Source organism: Pelodiscus sinensis, chromosome 1 (assembly GCF_052426305.1).
Source record: "Pelodiscus sinensis isolate ZL-2025 chromosome 1, ASM5242630v1, whole genome shotgun sequence".
Lineage (NCBI taxonomy): Eukaryota > Metazoa > Chordata > Testudines > Trionychidae > Pelodiscus > Pelodiscus sinensis.
In genome coordinates, this window is record NC_143052.1 from 142,915,708 (window position 1) to 142,941,592 (window position 25,885).

The 25,885-nt window shown below is 44.8% G+C and overlaps 1 protein-coding gene across 1 annotated transcript; it reads left to right on the forward strand.

Moving 5' to 3' along the window:
- Nucleotides 1-1,391: 1,391 nt before the first annotated feature.
- On the forward strand, nt 1,392-25,727 carry LPCAT3 (lysophosphatidylcholine acyltransferase 3). The gene is made up of 13 exons (XM_075903575.2): nt 1,392-1,684; nt 14,827-14,934; nt 15,048-15,154; nt 15,306-15,399; nt 15,552-15,589; nt 16,693-16,871; nt 17,282-17,390; nt 18,799-18,885; nt 19,352-19,518; nt 19,990-20,137; nt 24,858-25,016; nt 25,119-25,245; nt 25,384-25,727. The coding sequence occupies exons 1-12, from the start codon at nt 1,594-1,596 to the stop codon at nt 25,233-25,235; spliced, it is 1,404 nt and encodes a 467-aa protein (XP_075759690.1). The 5' UTR covers nt 1,392-1,593; the 3' UTR covers nt 25,236-25,245; nt 25,384-25,727.
- Nucleotides 25,728-25,885: the final 158 nt, after the last annotated feature.

Genomic DNA, 25,885 nt, shown 5'->3' on the forward strand with positions numbered 1-25,885 from the left:
ATTAGTCTGGACATTCCCCCTGTCGACATCAAAGCCCTTTGTCAGCAGCCCCGGTAAACCTCATTCCACGAGGAATAACGGGGCCGCCGACAAAGGGCTTTGATGTCAGCAGGGGAGTGTCCAGACTAGCGCGCGAGTCGACAAACAGCTGATCAGCTGTTTGTCGGCTCAGCGCGGCAGCCATGTAAATGTAAATGAAGCCGCGATCATTTAAATCGCAGCTTCATTTGCCTTTGCCTATGTGTCTAATCTACATGCCTCTGCCGACAGAGGCATGTAGTCTAGACACAGCCGTGGTTATCTGCAGAAGGACAGCTGAGCCTGTACAAGCTAAGAGGGGACTCAGAGAGCTGACCCCTAGAAGGCATGGATAAGGCTTCCTTAGGCAAAAGGCAAATGGTAACAAGGTGCCTCGCACCCTTAGGTACCCTCAGGAAGAGTCACTGCTTCCAGAGACACAGAGACAGCTGGGTCCATCCCACATAGGGAACCATGTAATTACAATGATGGGGACCCTTCCTTTCCCCACAAGCCCTAATTGCCACTGTATGTCTAATTGTGTTTACCATTCCCTTGAGGACAGGGACTGTTCTCTCCTATCTACTTTGGGAGCCCACAGCCATGCGCACACACACACACACACATATATATATATGATAAATGATGATGACAGTGATGATGTACATGCAAGTTGCATGAATAATATATGGGGGAAATGCAAGGCTTAGCGATGCGTGAGAAAAGAATCTTACAAAAATGCAGACATGCAATTTGCATAAAATAAATGATGTATGTGAATATTATATTAATTATGCGCATACGTTTTCATAAGTTAATTGTGTAAGAGAAACACTCATAACATCAGCAACTGCAAAGCACAAGCCGAGAGCACAGCAGAGGCACGGTCATCTCTGCACAAACATTTCCATATTCAAGAGTAATATTAGCTTAAGATTATTAATCGAGGGAACTGCCCTGCTTTGGCTATTTGCACTACTCATGAAGCCGTGACAATAGGAGACACGCTCCAAAAAAGCAGGTGTAAGGCTAAATGAGGCGGACAGTGTCCCAGGCTTATTAGCATATGATTAATATGCATGAGTTTGGATCACGCCCACTCTAACGGTATTGTAATTTAGCTGGTGCGGCGGTTGGGACGCACCATCCGCTTCTTCCGTTCGCCTAGTGCCCGACAGTAACCCCCATCACGCCTCCTCTTCCCCCTCCCCTGACCGGCTCTCTCCTGTCCCCGCCAGAACCAATGGGGAGCCCGCCCCCGCCCCTAGCTCTGGGCCCCGCCCCATATTGCCCAATCAGAGTCCGACTGCCGGAAGAGGCTCCTCCAATCGTTGGTTGACAGGGACGTTTATTGCTCCTCTCTCACGTGGGGGTAACCTTTGCCTCAGTTAGCTTTGGACCCTGCCCCGCTGCCGCACACTAGCCAATGGGAGGCGGCGCGAGGAGCGCGGCAGGAGCGGCGCAGCCAATGGCTATCGAGGGGGAGTGTCCTAGGTGAGGGGGCCGCGCCGGCGGCTGCGGTAGCTGCCGGGTTCCGGGAGCGGCGGCGGGTCCGGCCGGGCGGCCCGGGAGAACATGGCGGCGGCCGGTCTGTACCTGGCCCAGGCCGCGGAGGCGCTGGGCTCCTCCGAGCAAGCGATGCGCCTCATCGTCTCCATCTTCCTGGGTAAGGGGGGGCCGGCGCCGGGCGGGGGCGAAGGGGCTGCGGGGGGGGAAGGTCTCGCGGGCGCCGGGCCCCCTGGCGGCTGCGCATCCCCTGAGCGCGCCGGGGCTGCAGCGCGGCTCGTGTGGCTGAGCCGCGGGGCCAGTAGCCGCCTGGCTGCACCGACCCAGCGGGGCGTGGGGAGGCCCCCGCGTGGCGCAGCGGCACGTTCGCCGCGGGTCACATCCCGGGCTGGACGGGAGCGCCACGTGCAGTGTCGGAGAGACAGCCCCGGGCGGGCCCTAGGCACCTGGGCATCCAGAGGGGCCGAGGTGGTAACGAATCCCAAGGGCTTTCTCGCTGGGGAGAGAGCAACAAGAGAGGCCTGCCTTGTGTGCTTCTGAGGCAGTCCCACCTGCGATGCTGCCTTGAGCTGGACTCTCAGTTCTGGAAAGATATTTGGCAAACTGGAGGGTGCTCGGGGAGGTGCTGTGGGTGGCTGGAAGAGTCACACACGGGTTCAAAGAAGTCTGTTTCCCTAGCTTTCTCGAAGTTGTGACATGAGAGGTTGGTAGCTGACAAATAGCTGAAGGGCCTAAACCTCTACTAAGCAAATACACTCTCATTCATCACAGAAACTAATGTAACTAAAAGGAATGAGATAAAGGGAATGAAAAGTGGTGTTGGGTGCCCTCACTCTGTGGTGGAAGAAGCTGTGAGACTGGAAACACCATTCTTCAGAACACTTTACATTGGAAAACCTATGTGGACATAGAGATAAAATAGTTTTGCCTGGGTGACTGTGCAGGGGATGTAAAACTCAGGACTTTTTTTTTTCCATTCCCTGCTTTGTCCCTGTATTGTGCAACTTTGAGCAGGTCCCTTAGCTCCCTATGCTGCAGTTTTCCCATCTATAAAACAAGGGTGAATATATCTATATTGAGGGATTTTGAAGTTAAAGTACCTTGTCTGCAGTATACTTTAAAGCCTTGGTACTGTATGTAAGTGCTAAGTGTCACATGTACCATAAATTACACATGGTCTATCTTATATCTGGATGGGCACACACATGTGCCTCTGTGCTGAACATCTCTAGAGAAGCATTTCTGCTTAGCTGGGTGTAGCTAGTTCCCTGCTAAGGCATAGGCACCCTATTAGAAGGATGCCCTGAACTGATATCATTCCAGTAACTACCAGGTGGGTGAGATAATGAGGAATGTTTATTAGTTAATAGCTTGGACACACCCCCAATGCTTCATCTAGAATAGAAACTGTTGCAGAATTAAATCACTGTTAAGATCAATGTACACCACAGAGAATAGCGTCAGCTGATCTGTATATGCTACATATGCAATGATTGAGTGTCCCTAGCAGTGGTATGGGACCAAAGAAGAATTTTCATAGACAAAAGATGTGAACTTGAAGTTTCTTGGATTTTGTGAACTTGGAACGGTTGGATAATAGGATCTATTTAAGTTGTATCCCTTTCGCTCTTCCAGCCTGAGTGGCTATTGCTGCTGCTAAATAAAGTTGCTTTGTCTTAACTATTGATTTAACAAAAGGCATTGTTTTAAACCAGTGAAAACTAGAGTTCCTTGAAAATGCTGATATTAGCAAGCAGGAACTCAACAGGCTAGTAATCTAATGCAGTGTTTCTCAACCTCTTTTTATAAAGTACCCCTTTTAAAAAAATTTAAAAAGTACCTCAGTACCTACAGATTTCAGACACACAATTTTTTTTCTACAGTTGCAACACATTTGTTTAAACTACTTAATCGTAGCTGCAAAGGCGATTATTATTTTTGTACTTTTTACACCCAAAAATTTCAAGTGCTGTAAAACTTAACTGAAATTTGGAGAAAACTGAATTTTTTATTTAATATTGACATACACCCCCCCTCCTCTCCCCCCAGATTTCTCTCAAGTACCCCAAGGGTACTCTTACCACTGGTTGAGAAACACTGTTCTAGTGGCCTTTTTGCCCTGTTGATCTCCATTTCCATGTGTGAAAATTAGTGTTTGCTGCATATAGTTTTTTATTCATGGTTAGAAGTGATATGTAAGTACTGTAACCAGTTTTGATCTGGGGGCCTGGCCTACACCGCAAAGTTAAACAGATATATAAGCCACCTTGCCTTGATCTAGTTGTGTGTGTGTGTGTGTGTGTGTGTGTGTGTGTGTGTCTACACTTAATTTTGTTTCCCATTGACATAGTAACACTGCCTTTCTGAGCAGCATAGGGCCACAATGGGTGTTGCATAAGTGCAGTCCTAGTCTAGCAGATATCCCATAATGTCTGATGTTGGTCCACTATTCAAGTGTCACACAGTGCACAAGGCCCCACAAATTTGTTTTCACGGCTGTCTGGGTTAGCATCCCCCATTGTTGTGTGCACCACATTGGCTGCATGCTCCATATATGCCCTTGCTTGGCATAGATATATTGGATCCCCTAAGGTTATGGGGAGAAGAGGCTGTGCAAGTACAGCTATGGTTGAGTTGTAGAAATGCTGACATCTCTGAGGGGCTTATTTAGGGCGTGAAGAAGATTGAGACCAGAAACAGATGCCTCGTGAAAGTGAGGGAGTTGTGGCAGGCATATCAGAAGGCCAGGGAGGCCAACAGTCAATATAGTGTTGAGTTGCAGACCTGCCACTTATACAAAGAGCTGTATACGATACTTGGTAGAACCACCACAGCCCTGCACACTACTGTCAATACTCAGGACCCTGGTCTGAACAGCAAAGAGGATGGAGGAGTCTGCACCTGGAAAGTCCCAATTGTGCCATGAGCCAGGACCTGTTTGAGACTTCACTGCAGTCTAGTCAGTCTTGGCAATCAAGCACAAATGAACCCAATGCAGGGGAAGGAATCTCAGGTAAGTGTAAATTTTATTTCCCACTACAGTGATTGTGCCCCCAATTTAACAGGACACAGCTATCAACTTTGCATTGATTTATCCAAACTAGAAGTAGTAGTGGTACAACAGTGTTGTTGTCTGTAGGCAGGGAGGACCATGTGGAGCAGTTTGTGTATACTGGAATGTCCCTTGAATCCTCTGGAGAGATCTTAAATAAACTTTCACTGAGGTACTCTGTAATCTTCTCCCAAAGGCTTCTAAGGAAGCAATCGTATTTCTCCTCTGCAGTAGAATACTTTGCTTGCAACGCAGCAATAATTTCATCAGTCACCATTGTAGTACACAGACTAGCAGCATGTGGGCCTGAGTGGCTTTGGAATGCCATCAGCTTACTGCCTTTCTTACCCTCTGGAGTGAGATCAGCAAAAATCACCACTGCCTGTGGAAAATGGTGCCAGTATTCTATACCATTGCCCTAAACCAGTGTTTCTCAAAAGAAGGCCATGGGCTGCTTTGGGAAAGCTGCTAGCGGACCTGCACCACAGTATTTACCTAAAGGGGCCATAGCCACGGAGCCTCACAGCTCCCATTGGCACTGGTTCGCCATGTCCAGCCAAGGGGAGCCATAGGAAATGGCAGCCCAGGCTATGCAGCTTCCTACAGCTCTACTTGGCTGGAAACAACGAACCAGCATCAGTGGGAGGTATGAGGCTACGGACTCTAAAGGAAACAAAGCAGGCCAGTGGCTCACTTTGAGGAACATTGCCCTAAACTCATGGTTTCATCGAGCCAAGGAAATCTCTTCTCATTTCCTTCATGCATGGTGGTCATTCTTTCATGGCTGGTGCTGTGAATGGCACTTGGGGGTCAAGAACTCTGAAGCAGAAATGTCCATAAACTTAACTTGTTTAACACTTTAGAAGTGCAAGGGAAGGGGAGAAATCTGAATCTAAGTTTTGCTTTCTGTTGTAACCATCTTGACTGACTATAGTACCTCTTCATGTTTTCTCTACAGCTGCTACCACTGCATCCTTGCAGCTTTCCGCATCGCACCTCTGGAACACCTGAGCCAGATAAAGAAAGAAGATGACCTGTTAGTGAGATCCTGCATGCCAGTGCTGCAACAGAGCATGAGCAAAGGGCCTAGAGGGTCAACATTGCAGTTAGCCTAGAGAAAGGAAGAATGGAGAGGAGGGGCCCAGGAGTCTCAGCTGGTAAAGGAGAGTGAAATGCACCAGGACATAATGGGGCTTTTCAGGCAGCAATCTCAGATACTGCAGGTGCTGATGGACCTACAGGCTCAACAGTTTCTGGGCTCACTTTCCTCAGCAGCCCATTGAGAACTCCATTATCAAACATCCCTGCACCCTTTGCCCCCCCCCCCCACACATTTCATATGGCATCAGGAGCTGCTGCACTACCCCTACAACTCTATCCTGCAGTACTTTAAAGACAATCACAGATTCATATGTAGTGATCTATGAAAGCCACAGTTGGTCTGTGTAACTGAAATGGACATGAATGTTCTTTCCCCTTCATAAGTTCTGTTCTGTTAATTTATTAAATTTTATAAAATATTTAATGTGTTTGTTTTAAAATTGCATTCTTTGGCAAGGGGGTTTACACTAGGGATGTAAAATCCTATTTAATTGGTTAACTGGTTAAATGTAATGTTTAACTGGTTAATCAGTTTGAAGCAGCATGGACGGGGAGGCTGAGCTAAAGCAGCCCCCTCTGCCTGCGGTGTGCCTGTCATGGATGGGGCTGCTCCAGCCGGGCTGGAGCACACCTACCTGTGGGTGCACCTGACCTGGCTGGAGCAGCCCCCTACCCATGACAGCTGCTCCAGTCTCCACTAGTTAGCCAGTCACATCCCTAGTTTGCACTGATTTGGTATAATTTAGAACATAATTCATCTTTCAGTTCGCAATGTATATTGCTGAGTACTTAGCAATTCTTAAAGCACAGTTACTACACAGTGTCACACAACTCATAGGATCAGTCATAAACAAAATTAATAGGTGCATTGACAGAATTACATTCATACATCTATACCAAGCACCACACAGTTCTACCAGGTTTTGCTCTTTTGTGGCCTGTTAAGAACACATTACTGTGACTCACTCTTGAAGTGGTCTTTCTGAGCTCCATGTTATGTTCTTTTTATAGCCTTTGTGTCTGGCTGTTCAAACTCAGTAGGTAGCAGCTCTACCTCTGCCCTTAACCCTAGTGGAAACTTTTCTCCCTTTGCTCCAAAGATGATATGCAGGACACAGCAAGCAGCTATAACTAATGCTAAGGTTGTCATGGTTATTTTTAGTAAAAGTCAGGGATAGACTACAGACAATAACAAATATTTACAGAAGTTTGTGACCTGTCCCTGACTTAATGAAAATAACTATGACAAAACGGGGAGGTAGGAGGGTTCAATACCCACAGCTGCTGGAGCTCCAGGATCCCTCCCTGCCCATGCCTCCTGTGATGGCAGGGATTTGTGGAGAGACTGTACCAGCTGATGGTTCCAGTCCTGTTGCTCTGTGGCTCAAGTGGAAAAAGGCAGAGGCGCCTGGAAGTCAGATTCTATAAGCTTGTGACAAAACCTTAGCCTTTGCTATAACCATTGGAATTTTGTCTTGCTGCGTTCCAGTCTTGCTATTAAACAGTGCCAGCATCCCTTTGATCTACAAAAACACATTCAACTGTTCTGTACCTGCTGAGCCCATAGTTAAATCTCTCCTTGGTGCTGTCAAGGGGGCCAGTGTGATGAAGTGATGAGTTGTCTTAATGTTGTGTATGAATACTGTTCATAGTATAGAATACTGTTCATAATATTGTATATGAATACTATTCTTCAGTTTCCCTTGTCTGCTACATTTTTAAATGGGTGGTGGAAAGGGCTGTTTACTCTTGGCAGAGTCTCAGCACACAATGGCTACTCCAGTGGTCAAACATCTGATGCTTAGCAACTAATGACCACAGGATGTTGACACCCTCTGCAGGAAGCAGCTGGCTGTGACCTGTTGGAGAATAAAGTTTTAAGATTGGTAGCCAGGTGTTCTGTTTCCTGGGGTAAAACAGGTCAGTGGAACAGAGAAGGAACCAGTTGTGGGTAGTGTGGGCCATTCAAAGGAGGAGAGAGCCCTGTACTCTGGATAGTCAGCTGTAACTTTTCTGTTGTGTATTAGCTAAGTATGTTCTGTGCTGTGTTCCAGACCTGTAATAAACTTTCCTGTTTTAACAATGCTGGCTAAGAGTCATTCCAGTCGAAGGAAGTGTGCTTGCCTTCCCAGTGTCCAAATCAAGTGGACTCACTGAGGAGAGCTGACGGAGTAAGCAGGGGTACTGAACACTCCTAGAGTTCAAGTTCATGAGGTTGTGAAGCCTCCTGGGTGGGGGGGCGGAACCTGACTGAGGGGTGAACAACTATCAAAGGGTCCTCTCAGGGACTGTTCCAGAGCTGTGCAGAAGCATCAGACCTGTGGATCCATGACATCCATTTTACAGCTTCATGAACCAGGGTAGCAAGTAGTAGGTTGTGGTCCCCAGGATTACTGTTGGCATTTCAGCATTCCCAATGGCAATCTGCTGGTTAGGAAAGAGTTCCTGCTTGGGGGGGGGGCAGAGGAAGAGGAGGAGAGAGAGAGATCCTGCACTTTTCTTGATCAGCTCATTGATATCAGGGAAGTGTATCCAGTGATCCACAAACACTTGTATAGCCAAAAAAGTAGTCTTTTTTATGTATTATTATTATTTTTATTTTATTATTATTATTCTGTGGTAATGTGGTCTGGTGCAAAATAGGGATAAATGTCCTGCTGCTGTTCGGAAACCCATTGCAGCAGATTCATTCATTGTGTCCTGCATATTGCCAAAACTCTCACTCCTTCATAGAAGGAAGAGATTAATGGTCTCCCACACTTTCATGATAATGGCCCATCTAGTGGATTTTCCCACTTTGATTCTCAGCTGAGCAGTTGCAATCAGATCTGATATTACAAATTTCCACAGGGTGATCACCACTAATTTCTTCAGTATCACAGCTCTTTTTGCATTCTCTACTACAGGGCTAAGGCCAAAAGTTCTGCAATCACTGCTAGTCATCCCAAGGCTGCATTACAAAGTGATCCCATCAGTCTGTGCTCATTTCTCAGGCCCAGAAGTAGCACTTCACTAAATGCAGCTGTTCCATCAATGCCATCATCAGCCTTTAATTGTTTTTTGACACATCTCATAGCATTCTGTCCTGAGAAATTCTCATGGTCCTTACTGATACTGCAGAATCATGTGTATTGTGCTTCCAACATTCATGATGGTGATGTAGAGCTGTGCATGATCCATATTTCTATCACAAATGGTAGACCGCAAGCATGAGTTGGGATTTTGGGGAAAAAAGGCATGAAGATTGTGGGATATAGATAACATTATGGAATACACACTTGGAAGTTGACCCTTGGCTTCCTGTCACCCCTGGGCAACTCATTTCTGCCCCACTATGCAGTGCCAAAACTTCCCAACTGTGCATTGTTACATGCATTCCTGGTAAGCATGCATATGGCTGATTATGAGGAGCCAAGTATACACAGATTTTTGTCAACTATGCCTGCATCTACCAGGACTCTGCTGAGTCCCTTTGGCACCATTACAAGCTTTTATATGAGAAGTGAAGAAAAGGCTTCAAAATGAGCCGCTGAGATGGCCCGATATCTCTTGCTGACTAACATGTGTAGTTCTGCTTTGAAGGAGAAGCAGCTAAAGTTGTAGATTTTAACATTGACTTGGACTACTGTGATTCTCTTGAGTCTAATCTGACCTGCATAATTCAGGTCAAATGGCATCATCCAGAAATTCTTGCACCTAGTTCATGATGGAACTAGAGCATATCTTTTAGAATGGGGTGTGTGAGAGACAGCCCACGGGCCAGATGTGACCCATCAAGCCTTTTAATGTGGCATGTGGCCTGCCTGAGGCACAGAACAGCTCTATGCCACTCAAAGCAGCTGGCTGCTCCCTGTGGCTCTTTGCATGGCGCACAGGGTGGAGAGGCTTCATATGCTATCCCTGCACCCAGCACGGTCTCTTAGCTATTGTCCAGAAACTGGACAGTGAGAACTGAGAAATTATGCTGGGGGGGGGGGGGGAGCGCAGCATGAAAAGTCTCCCCACCCACCTCTGCAGCACAGACAGAGGAATTGAAATAGCTATGTAATGTCAGTATGAGTCTTGAGTGGGCATTCTTATTTTGGAATGTGTATCCACACAGATTTGTGCCAAAAACCAAAAAGTGTGAATTGCAACCAGACCCACTGATGGGGGAGCAGAGCCTCAGGTTTTTAAAATTGCTATTGGAGCACTGCACAACACACTTTTATGTAGTTCTGAGGGCAGGAGTGGAGCATACCACACTTTGGCAGCATGGAGGACTGGCTGCTCCCAGTACCGCCTCATCTACTTGAGGCCCTGCCCCTTCCGGGAACATGGAGCTGCTTTTCCCAAATTGTACAGGGGCCAAATTGCACAGGCTGTCTGCTCCCCCTCATTGTAACAGATATAATTTTAATCTCAGTGTAGCCAAGCCCAAAGATGAGGGAGAAAAGGAGAATGCAGGAGCAAGAACTTCAAAGACAAAAATAGCAGTCTTCATAAAGAGGAGTATAGTTTCCCCATGAGCCGTTCAGAATGTAACAGTAAGATACTCAGTACATGGTGGAGTCATTGGTCACAGCTCTATAACTGGGATTGTGTTTTGCACTTGCACATCTTGTGTATGAAGAACGCTGTGTAACTTCCCCCAAAATTATGAAGTGTTTTAATCAAAATAAAAAAGTTAGCACTCATTTTAGAAGTTGGTGCCCAACTATATTTATTCTAAATGACCTTAATAGTGGAACTGACTGTCAACTAAGGTACTGACAATTGTATCTAATTATTATTAATAGCCTATAAATAGGGCCAGGTCAGCAGTTTAGGTCATTCTTAAATGGGACCTATATGACGTTGGAAATAACTTTACTTCTAAGTAGAGAGAAGATGAGACTATAATAAGCGGTGGCATTAATGTAATGTAATCATGCATACAGATGTTCCTCACCCACTTCCTGACCAATGGGACTGTGTCTGCAAAGAGAAGCAAGAAGCTGTAACTCTTATCAATATCAGCATGATCGGATGTGTAGCTGAGCCTCAGGAAATATGTTCATAGTAGGAATGTTAAATTTAGATTAATTAACTAATCTTATAGTCAATGGGATTTCTATAGACTATTCAATTAGTCTATAAGGGCGCCTCCACCTTTGAACTGTAGCAAGGACTCTTGTATATTTCAAAAACTCAGGCACTGCAGGGAGTGGGGGGCCAGTGGGGAAGTCCCCCACTGGCCCCACACTAGCTTCTGCCTTTGAGATATACAAAAGCCCCGCCAATGCTCTTGTACATTTCAAAGACTGAGGGGGTCCCCCACAGGTCCCATGCTCCCTTTTGAATGTACAGAAGCCCCATTAGGGCTCTTGTGCATTTCAAGGTCTGAGGCAAGCAGGGGGCACTCCCTACCTCGACTCAGCCTTTGAAATGTACAAGAGCGTCAGTAGGGCTCTTGTACATTTCAAAAGGAAGCCCTGCAGGGAGCATGGGGCCAACAGGGATCCCCTGCTAGCCCCATGCTCCCTGCGGGGATTGTACATTTCAAAAGCAGAATCGCAACAGAGGCAGCGCAAGCAGAGACCTCTTCAGTCCCCAGTCGCACCATTTCCTGCTGTGCCTCTACCTCCATGTGGAGATGGTGCTTGGGGGAACCACCTTTTAAGCTGGCTCCCCCAGAGTGCTGGCTCCTGTTCCCTCCCTCCTCTTCCCTCCCCTCCCCCCCGCTGCCTCTCTCTCTGATCTAGACAGCAAGGGTGGGGGAAGTGACTATTTATATCACTAGTTGACTATCTGATAAGCTTCTGCTTATCAGATAGTTGACTAGTCTCTTAGGGTATGTCTACACTACCCCGCTAGTTCGAACTAGCGGGGTAATGTAGGCATACCACACTTGCAAATGAAGCCCGGGATTTGAATTTCCCGGGCTTCATTTGCATAAGCGGGGAGCCGCCAGTTTTAAAACCCCGCTGGTTCGAACCCCGTGAACTACTGTTACTCCTCGTGAAATGAGGAGTAACGGTAGTTCGAACTAGGAAGCCTAGTTCGAACTACCTAGTTCGTGCCCCATGTAGCCGCGCTGCACGGGGTTCGAACCAGCGGGGTTTTAAAACTGGCGGCTCCCTGCTTATGCAAATGAAGCCCGGGAAATTCAAATCCCGGGCTTCATGTGCAAGTGCGGTATGCCTACATTACCCTCCTAGTTCAAACTAGGAGGGTAGTGTAGACATACGCTTACATCCCTAGTTCATAGTGGAGAGCCCCATTTTAAGCAGTTGTTTGCCTCTGGACCGGGCTGGTGTGTCTTCATTTTCTGTGTTGGACTCTGGCAAGTATGTTTATTCCTCTGAATACTGTCGTACCTCGGTGTTTTCGTACCTCGGTACCTTCGGTGGTCTGGACTGTCAGTGTCAGCGTCGTCTGGTCAGGGTTGTCCTGGCGCGCTCCTGACAGGACCTCTACTCCGTTGTTAAACTTTCGGCTGCGTGCGTAATAATCGATACTTCCTTTATCTAGAGTGTTAGACCCCGTGCACTTGGGTCAACACAAGCGATCTCTGAGAGGCCCCGGAAACGACAGATGCAGGCAAGGTTTGAAATCAATTGAGCAGGTTTATTGTCAAATGCGAAGCTCTACCAGTTGGTAACAGAGATCAGTACAGTATTACACCACTGGGCACTATGGCCCGCGTTGACAAGGTACCAACAACAGGCAGGCCTATTGCCATATAACAGATATTAACAGCAGTTAGTCAAAGTTAAGCTACTGTGCACTCTGTAAGTTTAGGCAATGACACCTGCCGTTCAGGCGCCTAGTGCGCCCCCCCCAAGGTCGGCTGGAGAGCACCCTCTGCGGTGTCCTTTTATAGACAGGTACAAACAACTTACATCATTTCTTTACGCACCAGGTTACCACCCTCTGTTGCCTAGTTACCACCCCTCACCTTATGGAAGGGGGACTTACTTACTATCCTTCATACTGTCAATTCCGACCTGGTCCTGAACCTAGGTTGGTATGTGCATTAGTTTTTAGGGAGTTTTTGTACCAAGACATTTCTTATTAAGATGTTCCATTACTCCCCTTTGGCTTACAGTCTGTACCCAGTGCCTCCCCGTGTCCTTCCATGCTCGACTTAACTTACACAATCGCACAGTTAGCAATAGGGCCCCTTTCTTGGCTCCTGTTACTGAACCAAAGTCTTGCTCACTAGATTGCAGGCCTGTTGCTGTTTTCATGTTATAGGCCTCTATTTAGGCCTGCTGACTCCATGTTACTGACCTCAACTTACTACAAATACCACAAATTTGTAAACTTGTCAGCCCAGTAATTAATGGTGGAGCCAAGAGCAATAGGAATTATTAGGGATGCCTGACAGTTCCCAATATAATATTTTGTTTTTAGTTGCCTATAACTTTGAAATTTCTCTTTGGGTGTCAACCTCAGGCTAAATTTTTTTTTTTTTTAAAGGGCGGAAGGCAGAAGTTTCCTCCAAAATTGTTCATCTGTTTCTGAAAATTATGTTAAAGGAGGAAAACAATATTTCCCCCTTTTTTTTTTTTTTTTTTTTTTTAAATCCTTGAGACATTTTCTTTGAACAATCCTGGGGTACGTCTAGACTACATGGCTCCGTCGACGGAGCCATGTAGATTTGTTTGTTCAGCAAAGGGAAATGAAGCCGCGATTTAAATAATCGGGGCAATCTGGACGCTCCCCTGTCAATATGAAAGCCCTTTATCGACCTCCCCGGTAAACCTCATCCTACGAGGCATAATGGGGAGGTCAATAAAGGGCTTTCAAGTCGGCGCGGGAGCGTCCAGACTAGCGCGCTGAGCCGACAAACAGCTGATCAGCTGTTTGTTGGCTCAGCACGACAGCCATTTAAATTTAAATGAAGCCGTGATCGCGGCTTCATTTCCCTCTGCCGATCAGCCTAATCTACATGGCTCCATCAATGGAGCCATGTAGTTTAGACACACCCCTAGTATCCCCATTCTTTGGAACAGGGATTGAAATACATGTCCAGTGGCAGACAGCCTTTTGCTGTCCCTGTGAAAATATGTCCAAATTTGGCCAAGTTTATAAGTCTCTGAAATACCCGTTTGCATGTTTTCAGTGGAGATTTGCAGAGCTTAACATCTAAACTCTCCAAATATTCCATCCTCAGTGAGCATGATCCATTCCCTCAAGGCTCCATGGTACATTTTGTATGGGACACTGAAGATGAAGCAGGGTTATGTAGTTAAGGTGGTTGTTGTCTATAGGTCCCCTACCTCATAATTAAGGCAGTTGAATGCTGCCCTGGAGACTTGAATTTGTTCCTGTCTCTACCACAGAATTTTTGTGTGATAGTAGACAAGTTACTTAAACAAGACTTTTGACAGATAGTAGCTAATTTTATATTCCTCAGATTAGGTAGTCGAGTAGTTGACTACCCAATAAGCCTCATCTTATCAGGTCGTTAAGTTGACTACTTGCATTCCCCACCCCCATGCTGCCTCTGTATTAGCAACAGCAAGGTGGGGAATGTTGCTGCCTTGTAGCTGCAGCTGAAGTCAGTGTGATACAGTTAAGTGCTAGATAATGCTAATTACTCTGGAAAAAAAATGCCTTGCATTTGAAATTGGGCATCTAAAAATAGTGGAAACTTTTCACCCTTAATCTTGCACCTCCAGTTTCCCTTCTGTACAATGCAGATAAAAATCATATCACCTTCTAAGGGTGTTGTGACGATAAATTAACATTTGTGAAGCTATACTATTATGAAAAGTGCTGCAGAAAAATCCACGAGGAAATTAATAATTTGTCTTCAGAGCAGGATTTTAATAGTGTGAAGTAAATAAATCGTAAAGCCTCACATTGGACAATGAGAAAACAAAACATTGAATAACTGCCTATTCAAATGAGTACTATTCAGCCTCTGCACTAAATGAGGAAGGAATCCTGTGGAAATAATAGTATATGATTATGTAATTAAAGACTGTATCATAATGCTGAATTCAGATTACAAAAGCTGAGGCAAACTTAATTCTTGGGCTACTGGAGAGAGGGACTACAAAGCCCAGAAACACACATACTCACTAATGGGCACCAAAGGATTATGGCTTGGTGATGTATGGTATAAACCTCTTTTCCTGTCTGCACTAAGTTATATTCCTGTCTTTTCCCCTACCCAGGATACCCTTTTGCCTTGTTCCAGCGCTATTTCCTCTTCCAGAAGGAGGTCTACCTCATTCACCTGTTCAACACCCTCACGGGGCTCTCAATTGCCTACTTCAACTTTGGTAAGAGGGACATGGGGAGAAATATGCTGCTTGATTCAGAGCTCGCTGCAGTTTGAGAACCAGTGGTGAGGATCTGCTGTGTTGATCAATTCCCAGTCCATCTCTCTCTACAGGGATGCAGTTCACACACTCCCTGCTGTGCATCCTGATCCAGTTCCTCATACTAAGGCTAATGGGCCGTACGGTAACTGCTGTCTTGACCACCTTCTGCTTTCAAGTAGTAAGTGCCATGTTCTTTTCTGCATTCATCTATAGTGGGAAGCCTGCCGCTGCTGCTCAATTCTTTATTTTCGAATAATGAGCTTGGAGGGGATAAAAAAAGTTTTGCTGGACTAGTCAGCCTGAGTAATTCATACCATGGTCTCTTTCAGACATACCTTATGGCTGGTTATTACTTCACTGCCACAGAGAATTATGACATTAAGTGGACCATGCCACACTGTGTCTTGACTCTCAAGCTGATTGGTAAGTGATGCAACTTTTCCGTTCACTTAACACACACTGTCCGTACTTTCCCTCATCCTGCCCCAAAAGTGAGAGGTGTTTACATTCTTTGTGGTTCAATATATCCCTCCAAAGATGGTTTCAGCATAATTCTTTTCTTTCTCTGTCTCTAGGCTTGGCCATCGATTATTATGATGGAGGGAAGGATTTGGTGAGTGAAGCCCTATCTTTCTTCTCCCCCCACTTCTTTTCTGTGAGTTGGAGGCCAGAGAAGTCAAGTTCTGGGGAGACAGTCAAAGAGTTAAATCCCCGGTTTAGCAAAACCACCACTAGGAGGGTGCATGTGTGCATATAGAAGGGAGGGTCATAAACCCCAGAGTGAAAAGGGATTATCTGGGACAATAATAATCGCAGCTCATAAAATCCATTCCTATGGGCTTCTGGTTCCCATAAGACCCCATAGGGGTCCTTCCACTCCCCAGTCTGACAGATAGCTCAACACTGGGTAATAGTTCCTGTGCTCCTTTCATTTGGTTCAGTCTCATAGCTGTTCTCCCCTCTTCAGTCGCGAAGCGTGCCTATCCCTGTAGATGACCTGTCCTTTGCCCCTGAGAATAAGGTTCAGTTGAGACTTCCAAGGAGAATTCCAAGCAATAAAATTAGTGAGTAGTATAATGGGCTTGTGCCTCCAGGAATGTATCCTCTTGCTGGAAAGTGTGAAACTCAGCAGCGGAGCTATGTATGAGTTAGAGTGTGTGCATGCCACTGCAGACTAGAGGAGACTAGGGGTGTAGCTATTATCGCACTTGGCATCCTGGAGAGAGGCGTGCAGTTCCCCTTGTTGAGGGATCAGCCAAGAGCATGAATTCCCTTGACTGGATGTTTAATGAAGATACTGTTGAGGGGCCGGAAGCTTATATCCATAGGAATAAATGAACCGGTGAATACTTTGAGTGCAGCAGTTGATAGCTCAAACCGGGAGGATAATGGATTGGGTTGTTACATCCAGGATTAGTTTAGGGAGGGTTTAGGGCTCCATACAATGGGTGTAGCGGCTCCATGAGAAAAAACTAATGACATTTGTATGATCTTTTTGTTACTAATTTTCTGATAGTTTTCGGGGGGGGGAGAAATTGTAAAAAATAAAAATAGAATTCCAAAACTTTGTCTTATTATTTGGGTATCTATTGAATTAAAAATCACAATATTTTAAGGGCTCTGCCAAATTTTGAAGACCTTGTAGGGGCTCCGTGACTGAAAACGTTTGGGAAAGCCTGGTCTAGAGCAATGTTAACATTGCTCCCTTTGATGTAGGAAGTCCTGACCGATGAGCAGAAGCAGTTTGCAGTCCGTGGAGTTCCTACCTTACTGGAGGTCTCAGGTTTCTCCTATTTCTATGGTGCCTTCATGGTGGGGCCCCAGTTCTCCATGACAGACTATCAGAAACTGGCAAGGGGTGAGAAGACTGATGTTCCAGGCCAGAGACCCAACAGGTAACCAGAACCACTCTGGCTCCCTTCCTCATGAGAGCTCCAGAACCCTTTATCAAGATATTCACATCAGTCCCTGCTGTATCTAGCACCACATTGAAGCTCTGCGGTCAATACTGACTCTCAGGGGGATGCAGCTTCGAAGACTCCCTGCAAACTTGCCACAAGACAATGCCCTCCTTAGCACTGTTCTTGTCTGTTGTTTTGTTTTGACTCTGCAAAACCCAGTGCGACCCAGCCCAAGAACTCTGGTGAGGTCTTGATTCCAGTTTCTGGTGGGGATTGTTACTGAAGTAGATCCTCCTTCAGCTCTGTCTGAGCCCTCATCTCCACTTCGGTTTTTAGATGTTGTTCAATTTGGAAGTCTTGAATTTCTTTCCAACATTTGATCTCCTTTCTTTTCCCTTTCTCAGCCTTGTGCCTGCTGTCAAGCGCCTTATCCTAGGCCTCTTCTTTCTGGTAACTTATGCCCTGTTGAGCCCATATGTCTCTGATGAATACCTCATCTCTGATGCATACCTGGTAAGTACTAGTCTTAGCAGTTAAATTTGTAGGAACTAATCTATTCATGGAGGTAGCTACTCAAGTCAGGAATTGTAAAACTAGAAAACTAAATGGAAGGACTTTTAAGGATTGTCTAGTTAAATATCAATAAAAAGTCAGTAACTGCAAATGTTAAGCAATCCTCTCCCTCTCCCTCAGTAATTCAGCAGCACTGCATGCCTGTGGGCTTGCATTTAATGATGAACATGAATATTTAGTTATAAATTGAACAAGAAACTTAGTGCAGTCCTGTTTCTGTTAACTATATTTCCTGATCTTTTAACGATTAGCCTTTAATAATTACATAACAAAGTTATTTGCATATAGTATCCAAGGATTTTTTATATTTAAAAAAGGTAAAGAAGAAATCATGAACCATTTATTTTCAAGACTTCACAAAGTAAGCATTCCTGAATGCCAACGCAACAATGAAGGCTCCACTCTAGCTCCTGCTTGTTTGTCAATGTTGTTGCTTTAAAAACAAAATAAAAGTGACTCGGGATGTCAGTGGTTATCCGGTGACCCAGCTTGGCTGGAGAAGCCCCATGCCCGACACAGACAGGGTGCTGCTCCAGCCCAACCAGGCCCGTTGCGCTGTGGAGGATGAGAGGGCACCCAAGCCCAGCCAGAACAGCCCATACTGAGCCCCTAACCCAGACTAAGCAGCCCACTGCGCCACAAGTGGCTTTCCAGCCTGGCCAGAGCAGTCTCCGTCTGTGGCAGGAGACTCCAGTCTAGCTGGGCTGGAGTGGCCCCATGCCCATCCCCATTTAACTGGTTAACTGGTTAAACATGTTTAATTGGTTAACTGATTAAATGGGATTTTACATCCTTAGTAGTGACTTTACTCAGTAGGTCCAGCTCACTCTTCAGGTTAACTCACTTGAGTTTGAAACTGATCTAGTTTTTTGAGATCCTTGGAGGTGTGGCTGATTTCTCCCTAACATTCATCAGTTTTGCTACATAACTATGAACAAATAATGACTTTCATTTTTTAAATAAAAATATTAACTCTAAAATGCTTCTGAAATGGTTATGATGTTACTGCCCCAGGTGGCATTTGGCTATAAAATAGTTGGATTACAGGAGTTTACCTATTATTAGCCATATAAAATTGAGTCTCTCTCCTCTAAACACTAGATCAGATTAGAGAAGTGAGATTTCACGTGCTCAGACTTAATAATGCTGTCTGTGTCTCAGTACTGCTGACTTGCTTGATGTTTAGGGTACCCAGGCTCTTGGGTATTCCAAAATCGTGAATGTGAATCCTTCTACTGGATTGCTGCCCTAGGATTGCAGTAGATGTTCTGCAAAAGCGCAAATATAACCCTTTGACAGTTATTGACCACTATTTTTTTCCTTCTGAATTCCCTTTGTATCTCTGTAGGAACAGCCTTTTTGGTTCCGCTGCTTCTACATATTGATTTGGGGCAAAGTGATACTCTACAAATATGTCACCTGCTGGCTTGTCACGGTGAGTCCAGAAGGGGGATGTGCCCTGTAAAAACCTCCACCTTTAACTTGAGTAGGACAAATGCATACAAACAAGGAACCGTATAGCTCCTCTGATCAGCCCTCCTTCAGAAGGGCTGCTGTGGCAAAGAGCTGATTGGAAATGTTTTGACAGAAGAGGTTAATCAGAAAATGGTGATTCAGTGAACACCAAACTCTTTGTGGAATAAGGGAAAACTCTTGAAATTTCATATTTTACCATCCACTTGAGTTGTGACATTATGGGGAGGGAGACGTAATAGCCAGACAAGGAAGGTGAAAGTATCCTGCTGCTACCCAGTCCTCCCTTCCTAGCTAGCAGAGAGACAACTTGTAGCTGCTTACTTTTGCCATTCCCAACAGTAGGCACTGTGCCATTGCAGGGGCGGGGGAGTTCTATAACTGCCCAGTAGATGCTGCTTTTCCCTGATTTGTGTAGTTTCTCACAGGAAGGCGTCTGCATCCTTGTTGGCCTTGGGTACAATGGCCAGGATATGAGTGGCAAACCAAAGTGGGATGCTTGTGCCAACATGAAGATTTGGTTATTCGAGACAACACCCTTCTTCACAGGGACCATTGCTTCCTTCAACATCAACACCAACGCCTGGATGGCGCGGTGAGCAGGGGTTCCTTTCACGGTCAGAACACCAGTCTCAGTTTAGGCCCAGGCCAGAAGTAGGGGGGCTTGCTGGGGTAGGGATGTTGAGAATGGAGCATGAAGCCTTTTGTCTCTAGCGCACTGGTTCTGTCATGCCCCAGAGCAGTTGTGATGGAAAGTTTTTCCCATCTCATGGCCATTCGGTGGTCCCTTTAAATTATATGGTCCAGTTCCCACTTGGGTAAGTGCTCAGTCATGCAAAGCATACACTTGCCCCAGCACTTGAGTGCTCTCAGCAAGTACCCCATTATCCAGGATCTCTCTAGTGCAGGGCTGAGACATATTGACTAGGCAGCAGGAATAGCTCTGCTCTTATCCCACTGAAGGCAAACAGAGGCTTTCCATCTCCCAGAACCCATGTCCCCAATGTGCAGAGAGGAAAGGAGCTAATCAGTCAGAACTGCATTAAGTTTCTCTTCTTGGCTCCAGTTACTTCTTCAAACGGCTGAAGTTCTTGGGTAACAAGCTGCTGTCACAGGCATTAACCCTGTTCTTCCTGGCTGTGTGGCATGGGCTGCACTCTGGCTACTTGGTGTGCTTCCAAATGGAGTTCCTCATAGTCATCGTTGAGAGACAGGTATGCTGTGTCCAATATGTTAGCAGGGAGGTGGCTTGTGATAGCCAAGCCCTGTGGGTTCTAAAGACTTAGGAGTCTGTGGCAGCTCTGAGAAACTACTACACTGGAAACTGTATCTATATTTATATATGAAACTGACCTGTTCCTTGCAGGGTGCATTGATTTTTAAATCATGGTGATTTAAATTACTGATTTAAATCAAGTTACCAAAAAGCTAAGACTGACTATGCTTAGAGTTCCCTTAATTTTGGAGTTAGCACCATTGAACTCACTGGCACTTTTATTTTTTGAGAAAACAAGTACAGAATTGGGTTCCCTTGGAAAAGTTGGATTATGCTGAAGTAAAATAGAGAATAGATTTATAGCATCACCATTGTGGTCTGTGACCATGATGTTCCAAAACAAGGGGCATGTACTATGTAATATAAAACTGGCAACTCTAAATTTCTCTTATTGCAACTTTGAGTGACAGATTCTAAACCTAGTTAACTAATTAAACAAGCCATAAGGATTAACTGAACTAAACTATTTTTTTCTAGCAATGTCCAACATACCAAACACCTTGGGAGTCTGTTAAATCACACTTACACTGAAAGGTGTAGAGTCTTGAAGAATGATGGCAAAGTAAATTATTTAAGTTGATTCACTCAGCCATATCCACACCTTCATCCACATCATTTTCTCCCAATAAGCAGTTTCTTTATGATGTTTCATTCTGGCAGCTAGACCCTGCAGACTTTTAACAGAGTTCAAAAAAGAACTAGATAAGTTTATAGAGGATAGGCCCATCAATGGCTGTTAGCCAGGATGAGTTGGAATAGTGTCCCTTGCCTGTTTGTGAGAAGCTGGGAATGGGCAACAGGGGAGAGATCACTTGATCACCTGTTCTGTTCAATCCCTCTGGCATTGGCCACTGTTGGCAGACAGGACACTACGCTAGATGGGTCTAATCTGGTATGGCCGCTCTTATGTTCTTCTTGCAATGCTTACACTTAACACATTTTCTTTTTTACTCAAGGAACAAATTGCATCAAAATATTCCCAGATGGTCATTCTTATGCTGAGAAGCCATGACACTTTTGCTATAGAAAAACTATGGGAGAATATAGGAAGCTCTGTGTGTGCTGAATGTCTTCCCTTTTCTTTCTTGTCAACTCCACTGTTCCTTTCTATGCTGCCTCTGTCCTTTCCTATATATTGCGTGTCTGTCTTTAAAACGATGTCTTAACTCCTCTTCTGTGCTTGGCCATGGTCCACCACCACATAAGCACAGAAATAAAAACAGTCCTATCCAGCTTGTGCTTTTCTTTGCACATATTACTTTTTAGTATGCTGAAAACAGAAATTGAAAGCCCAGAATTTTCAAGAAGCAAGAGCTAGTATTTAGGCTGGACAGACTAGAGCCATCAGTTCATTTTTATGAGTCTATTAGTGCATGTATAGCATGTTTGTGATGAGATTTAATTGTAACTGCTGTATTTAATTTTAAAAATTTAGTATTTTATTAATTTTAAAAAAAATCAAAATCTGATTAAAATTTTAAAAATCTATTTTTAAAAAATTATTCTCACCTTGGTTCCTTGTGTATCTGCATTTTATATCATATCGTTGCTCTTAAGTGGGCTCCTGGCATGTGTGTACACAATCCATAATTCCGTCATAGATGATGTCAGAGAGGAAACCAATTTGGCATATGGGTAGAAGGTATTTGAGGCTATGTCTAGAATGCAGGCTTCTTTCAGAAAAAATCTTCTGGAAAAACTTCTTCCAAAAGAGAGCATCCACACTGCAAAAGTACATTGAAAAAGCGATCTACTTTTTCAAAAGATAGTGACCATTCCGTGTGGATGTTATCTCGCACTTAAGCTGTAATTACTGTGGACCAAGTGGCCACCAGAGCACCTGTGCTTTCTTTCCTCTTCTTTCGAAAGAACTCCCTCTTCCCCGTCGAATGGCTTCTTCCTCATAGAATGAGGATTACCAATGTCGGAAAATCCCCTCTATTCTTTCGATTTTCTTTCGGAAGAATGTGATTGCAGTGTGGATGCAATTGAAGTTTTTTCGGAAAAACAGCAGTCTTTCAAAAAAAACTCTGTAGTATAGAATAGTGATAGAAATGTAGCCGTGTTAGTCTGGTGTAGCTGAAGCAAAATGCAGGACAATGTAGCACTTTAAAGACTAACAAGATGGTTTATTAGATGATCAGCTTTCGTGGGCCAGACCCACTTCCTCAGATCAAATAGTGGAAGAAAACAGTCACAACCATATATACCAAAGGATACAATTAAAAAAATGAACACATATGAAAAGGACAAATCACATTTCAGAACAGGAGGGGGATGCGGGGGGGGGGGAAGGAAGGAAGGAAAGTGTCTGTGAATTGACAATATTAGAGGTGGGGAGAGTGGGATGTTTGTGAGCTAATGGTATTAGAGGTGATAATTGGGGAAGCTATCTTGGTAATGGGTAAGATAGTTTGAATGTTTGTTCATTCCTTTTGAGTGTCGAATTTTAACATGAATGACAGTTCAGAGGATTCCCTTTCAAGTGCAGATGTAAAAGGTCTTTGTAGCAGAATGCAGGTGGTTAAGTCATTGAGAGAGTGTCCTTTTGGGTTAAAATGGCAAGAAACTGGTTTTTCTTTGTGATCTTATCTGATATCTGTTTTGTGGGCATTAATCCTTTCGCGAAGTGTCTGAGATGTTTGTCCAATGTACATAGCAGACGGACACTTTCGGCACATGATAGCATAGATTATATTTCTGGATGCGCAGGAATATGTGTTCTTGATCTTATAACTCGGTTAGGTCCAATAATGGTATCAGCAGAATGAATATGTGGACAAAGCTGGCAACGGGGTTTGTTGCAAGGGAAGGTACCAGGATTCCCCAATTATCACCTCTAATACCATTAGCTCACAAACATCCCACTCTCCCCACTTCTAATATCATCAATTCACAGACACTTACCTTCCTCCTCCCTCCCCCCCCCGCATCTGTCTCCTGTTCTGAAATGTGATTTGTCCTTTTCATATGTGTTCATTTTTTTAATTGTATCCTTTGGTATATATGGCTGTGACTATTTTCTTCCACTATTTGATCTGAGGAAGTGGGTCTGGCCCACGAAAGCTCATCATCTAATAAACCATCTTGTTAGTCTTTAAAGTGCTACATTGTCCTGCATTTTGCTTCTGTAGTATAGACATACCCTGTGGCACTTGGCACCTGAGAAGCTTACAAGCATGTGGTCTGGATGCATCTGTTAAAACTATCAACAGTGAAAGTTAGTTTATAGTAAAGCTGTCGAGTGATTTAAAAACTTGTGATTAATCCTAGCTTTAATCACACTGTTAACCAATATTACAATATAATTTACTTCAATTTGTGGGGGATTCTATGTTTTCAAATTGAGGGTCAGGGATGGGGAGTTTGGGTTACAGCTTCCCACCACCACCTCCCTCAGGAAGTTATGGGCTGGATCTGCACCATCTCTACTTCCCCCACAAAGCTATGGGTTGAGACTGAAGCTGCTCCTGCCTGGTCCCAGCTTGCAATTCTGGAACTGACATTCAGCCCCCACCCTACACACTCAATGCCTTCCACTGTGTCCCTAGCTATGCCATTAATGCATTTAAAAATTAATGTATGAATTTTGGCTTAATTGCAGGTGTTAATTATGGGCTTGTCTTTGCTGGTACACATTCTTGCCAAAAACTGCTTTTTGGTGACAAAACAGTGAGAGCATTTACGCTGTAATGCAACTTGTGTCCGTTTTCTGGCAACAAAAAACTTCCACTCCAGTGAAAGATTTATCTTTTTCCCCTCCGTTTATTGTCAAAAAAGAGCTAGTGTGGACTCTGTTCTATTGAGAACTAGCTTCTGCCAGTATCCCACAATGGCTGTCTACACTGCAAGTTTTTGCTGGCACAGAGAATGCCAATGGAGCGCTCATTAGCATTTGTGCTGTCATTTGCATATTCTCTGCCGATTGTTTTTGCACAAAAACTTCTTGCACAAAAAGTAACAGGGTAGACAGGTCTGTTTTGCGCAAAAAAAACCCTCTTTTGTGCAAGATCGCTTATGCCTCAAAAAAGGAGATGGCTCAGATGGCTGTCCTCAGTGTTTTGTGTTCTTTTTTTGCCCTGGAGGTATGCACCCCTCCCCTTTCAAACTCCAGGAACTGTCTGACAACTGAGTGAGCTGCCCCCTTTGGGGAACAAACAAAGAACAATTCATTGGAGTGCTTCTGTTCTACTGCTGCCATTCCTTAACATGGAAAGCTCACAAACCTATGAGGGAATCCCAAGAAGCACAGGGATCAGCTCTGCTTTACCACAACACTGCACTGAGAGATGTTTACCCACATTGCTTTGCTTTCTCTAACCACAGGGTACTAGCAGAAAATGGGAGGCAGAAAAATTGGTTTGACTGGTTTTCACTTTTAGTGACTTTTGCACTTCGACAGCACTTGTTACCAAACCTTTCTATTGTAAACATAGCCTGTGATTAGCTGTAAACAAGAGCTGTCGTTCTCTTCAGAGTTCACATTAAAACTCGACTGAACTTTTTTCAGTCATTTAACTGTCTGCAATCTGAGAACACTGCAAGAGCACAGATCCCAATTCTTAGATTATTGAATGCACAGGCCTTGTGCATAATGGTTGTAGATGCCAAGTTACAGTAGGAATATCATACTGACTACTCTTTCCTTTTTTTGTCAGGTCATGGACCTCATGCAGGACGCTCCTGTTCTGAGGGCCTGGGCCTCCATAACGATCCTGAAGCCTCTCTACTATGTGCTACAGCAAGCTATCCACTGGATGTTCATGGGTTATTCACTGGTACCATTCTGCCTTTTTGCCTGGGACAAGTGGGTCAAGGTACACAAGAGCCTTGAAAAAGGCAGAAAGACTAGGGGGGCTGAGGGGGAAAAAGATCAGCATGTGAAGTAGCCACTAACTCCCTCTCTCCCCCCCCCACAGGTGTATACATCTATTTATTTTGTAGGCCACATACTATTCCTCACTTTATTCCTCACGTTGCCTTACATCCGCAGAGCACTTGTGCCAAGAAAAGAAAAGCTAAAGAAAGCAGAGTAACAGTTAAAAGGTAAGGCTGAGGTACAGCTGGGGTAGGGAGAGCTGAGGATTAGAACAAAAAAGGGGAGGGCAAAGATATGTCAGGCTTATGGGGTAACAGATGTGAATAGGGGATACTTAACACTTGACTGTGCCTGTTTCCTTTCAGTTTGTACCGTGTGTGAACTGTCACAGGTGATGGACTCATCCCTTGCTGAAGCATCACCTGCCAAGTTTGCTGTGTTCAAGTTCAACCGTTCTGTCAATGTGATGATGGGAACAGAGAGTACAGGGTCAGAGACCCCACTGGTGAGGGGTGCAGGGAGCAATGCCCCTCCACTTCCCACACCCTCTACATGTTGCCTTATCTCTGCTGCTCTCTGGTGGACACTCCTTTCTGCTGAATTCAGATGATTGTAAAGCACTAAACACCACCACTATGTGGGGATGGAACCACCTCGAATTTTTTTACTTCAGTCATCCCAGATAAAAAAAAGTTGTTCTGTTATTTTCCCCCTGCCCCACTCTTGCTTCAGTTGCTTTTTCTGGTGAGTGGGAGGGGTGGAACCCTCTTCCCCAGGGAACTGAGTTCAAGTCTTAAATATCTGCAGTGGGAGACCTCTTTGGCTCACATTTATCAGTGTGTGTCCTGAGTGAAGGTTACTCTTGAT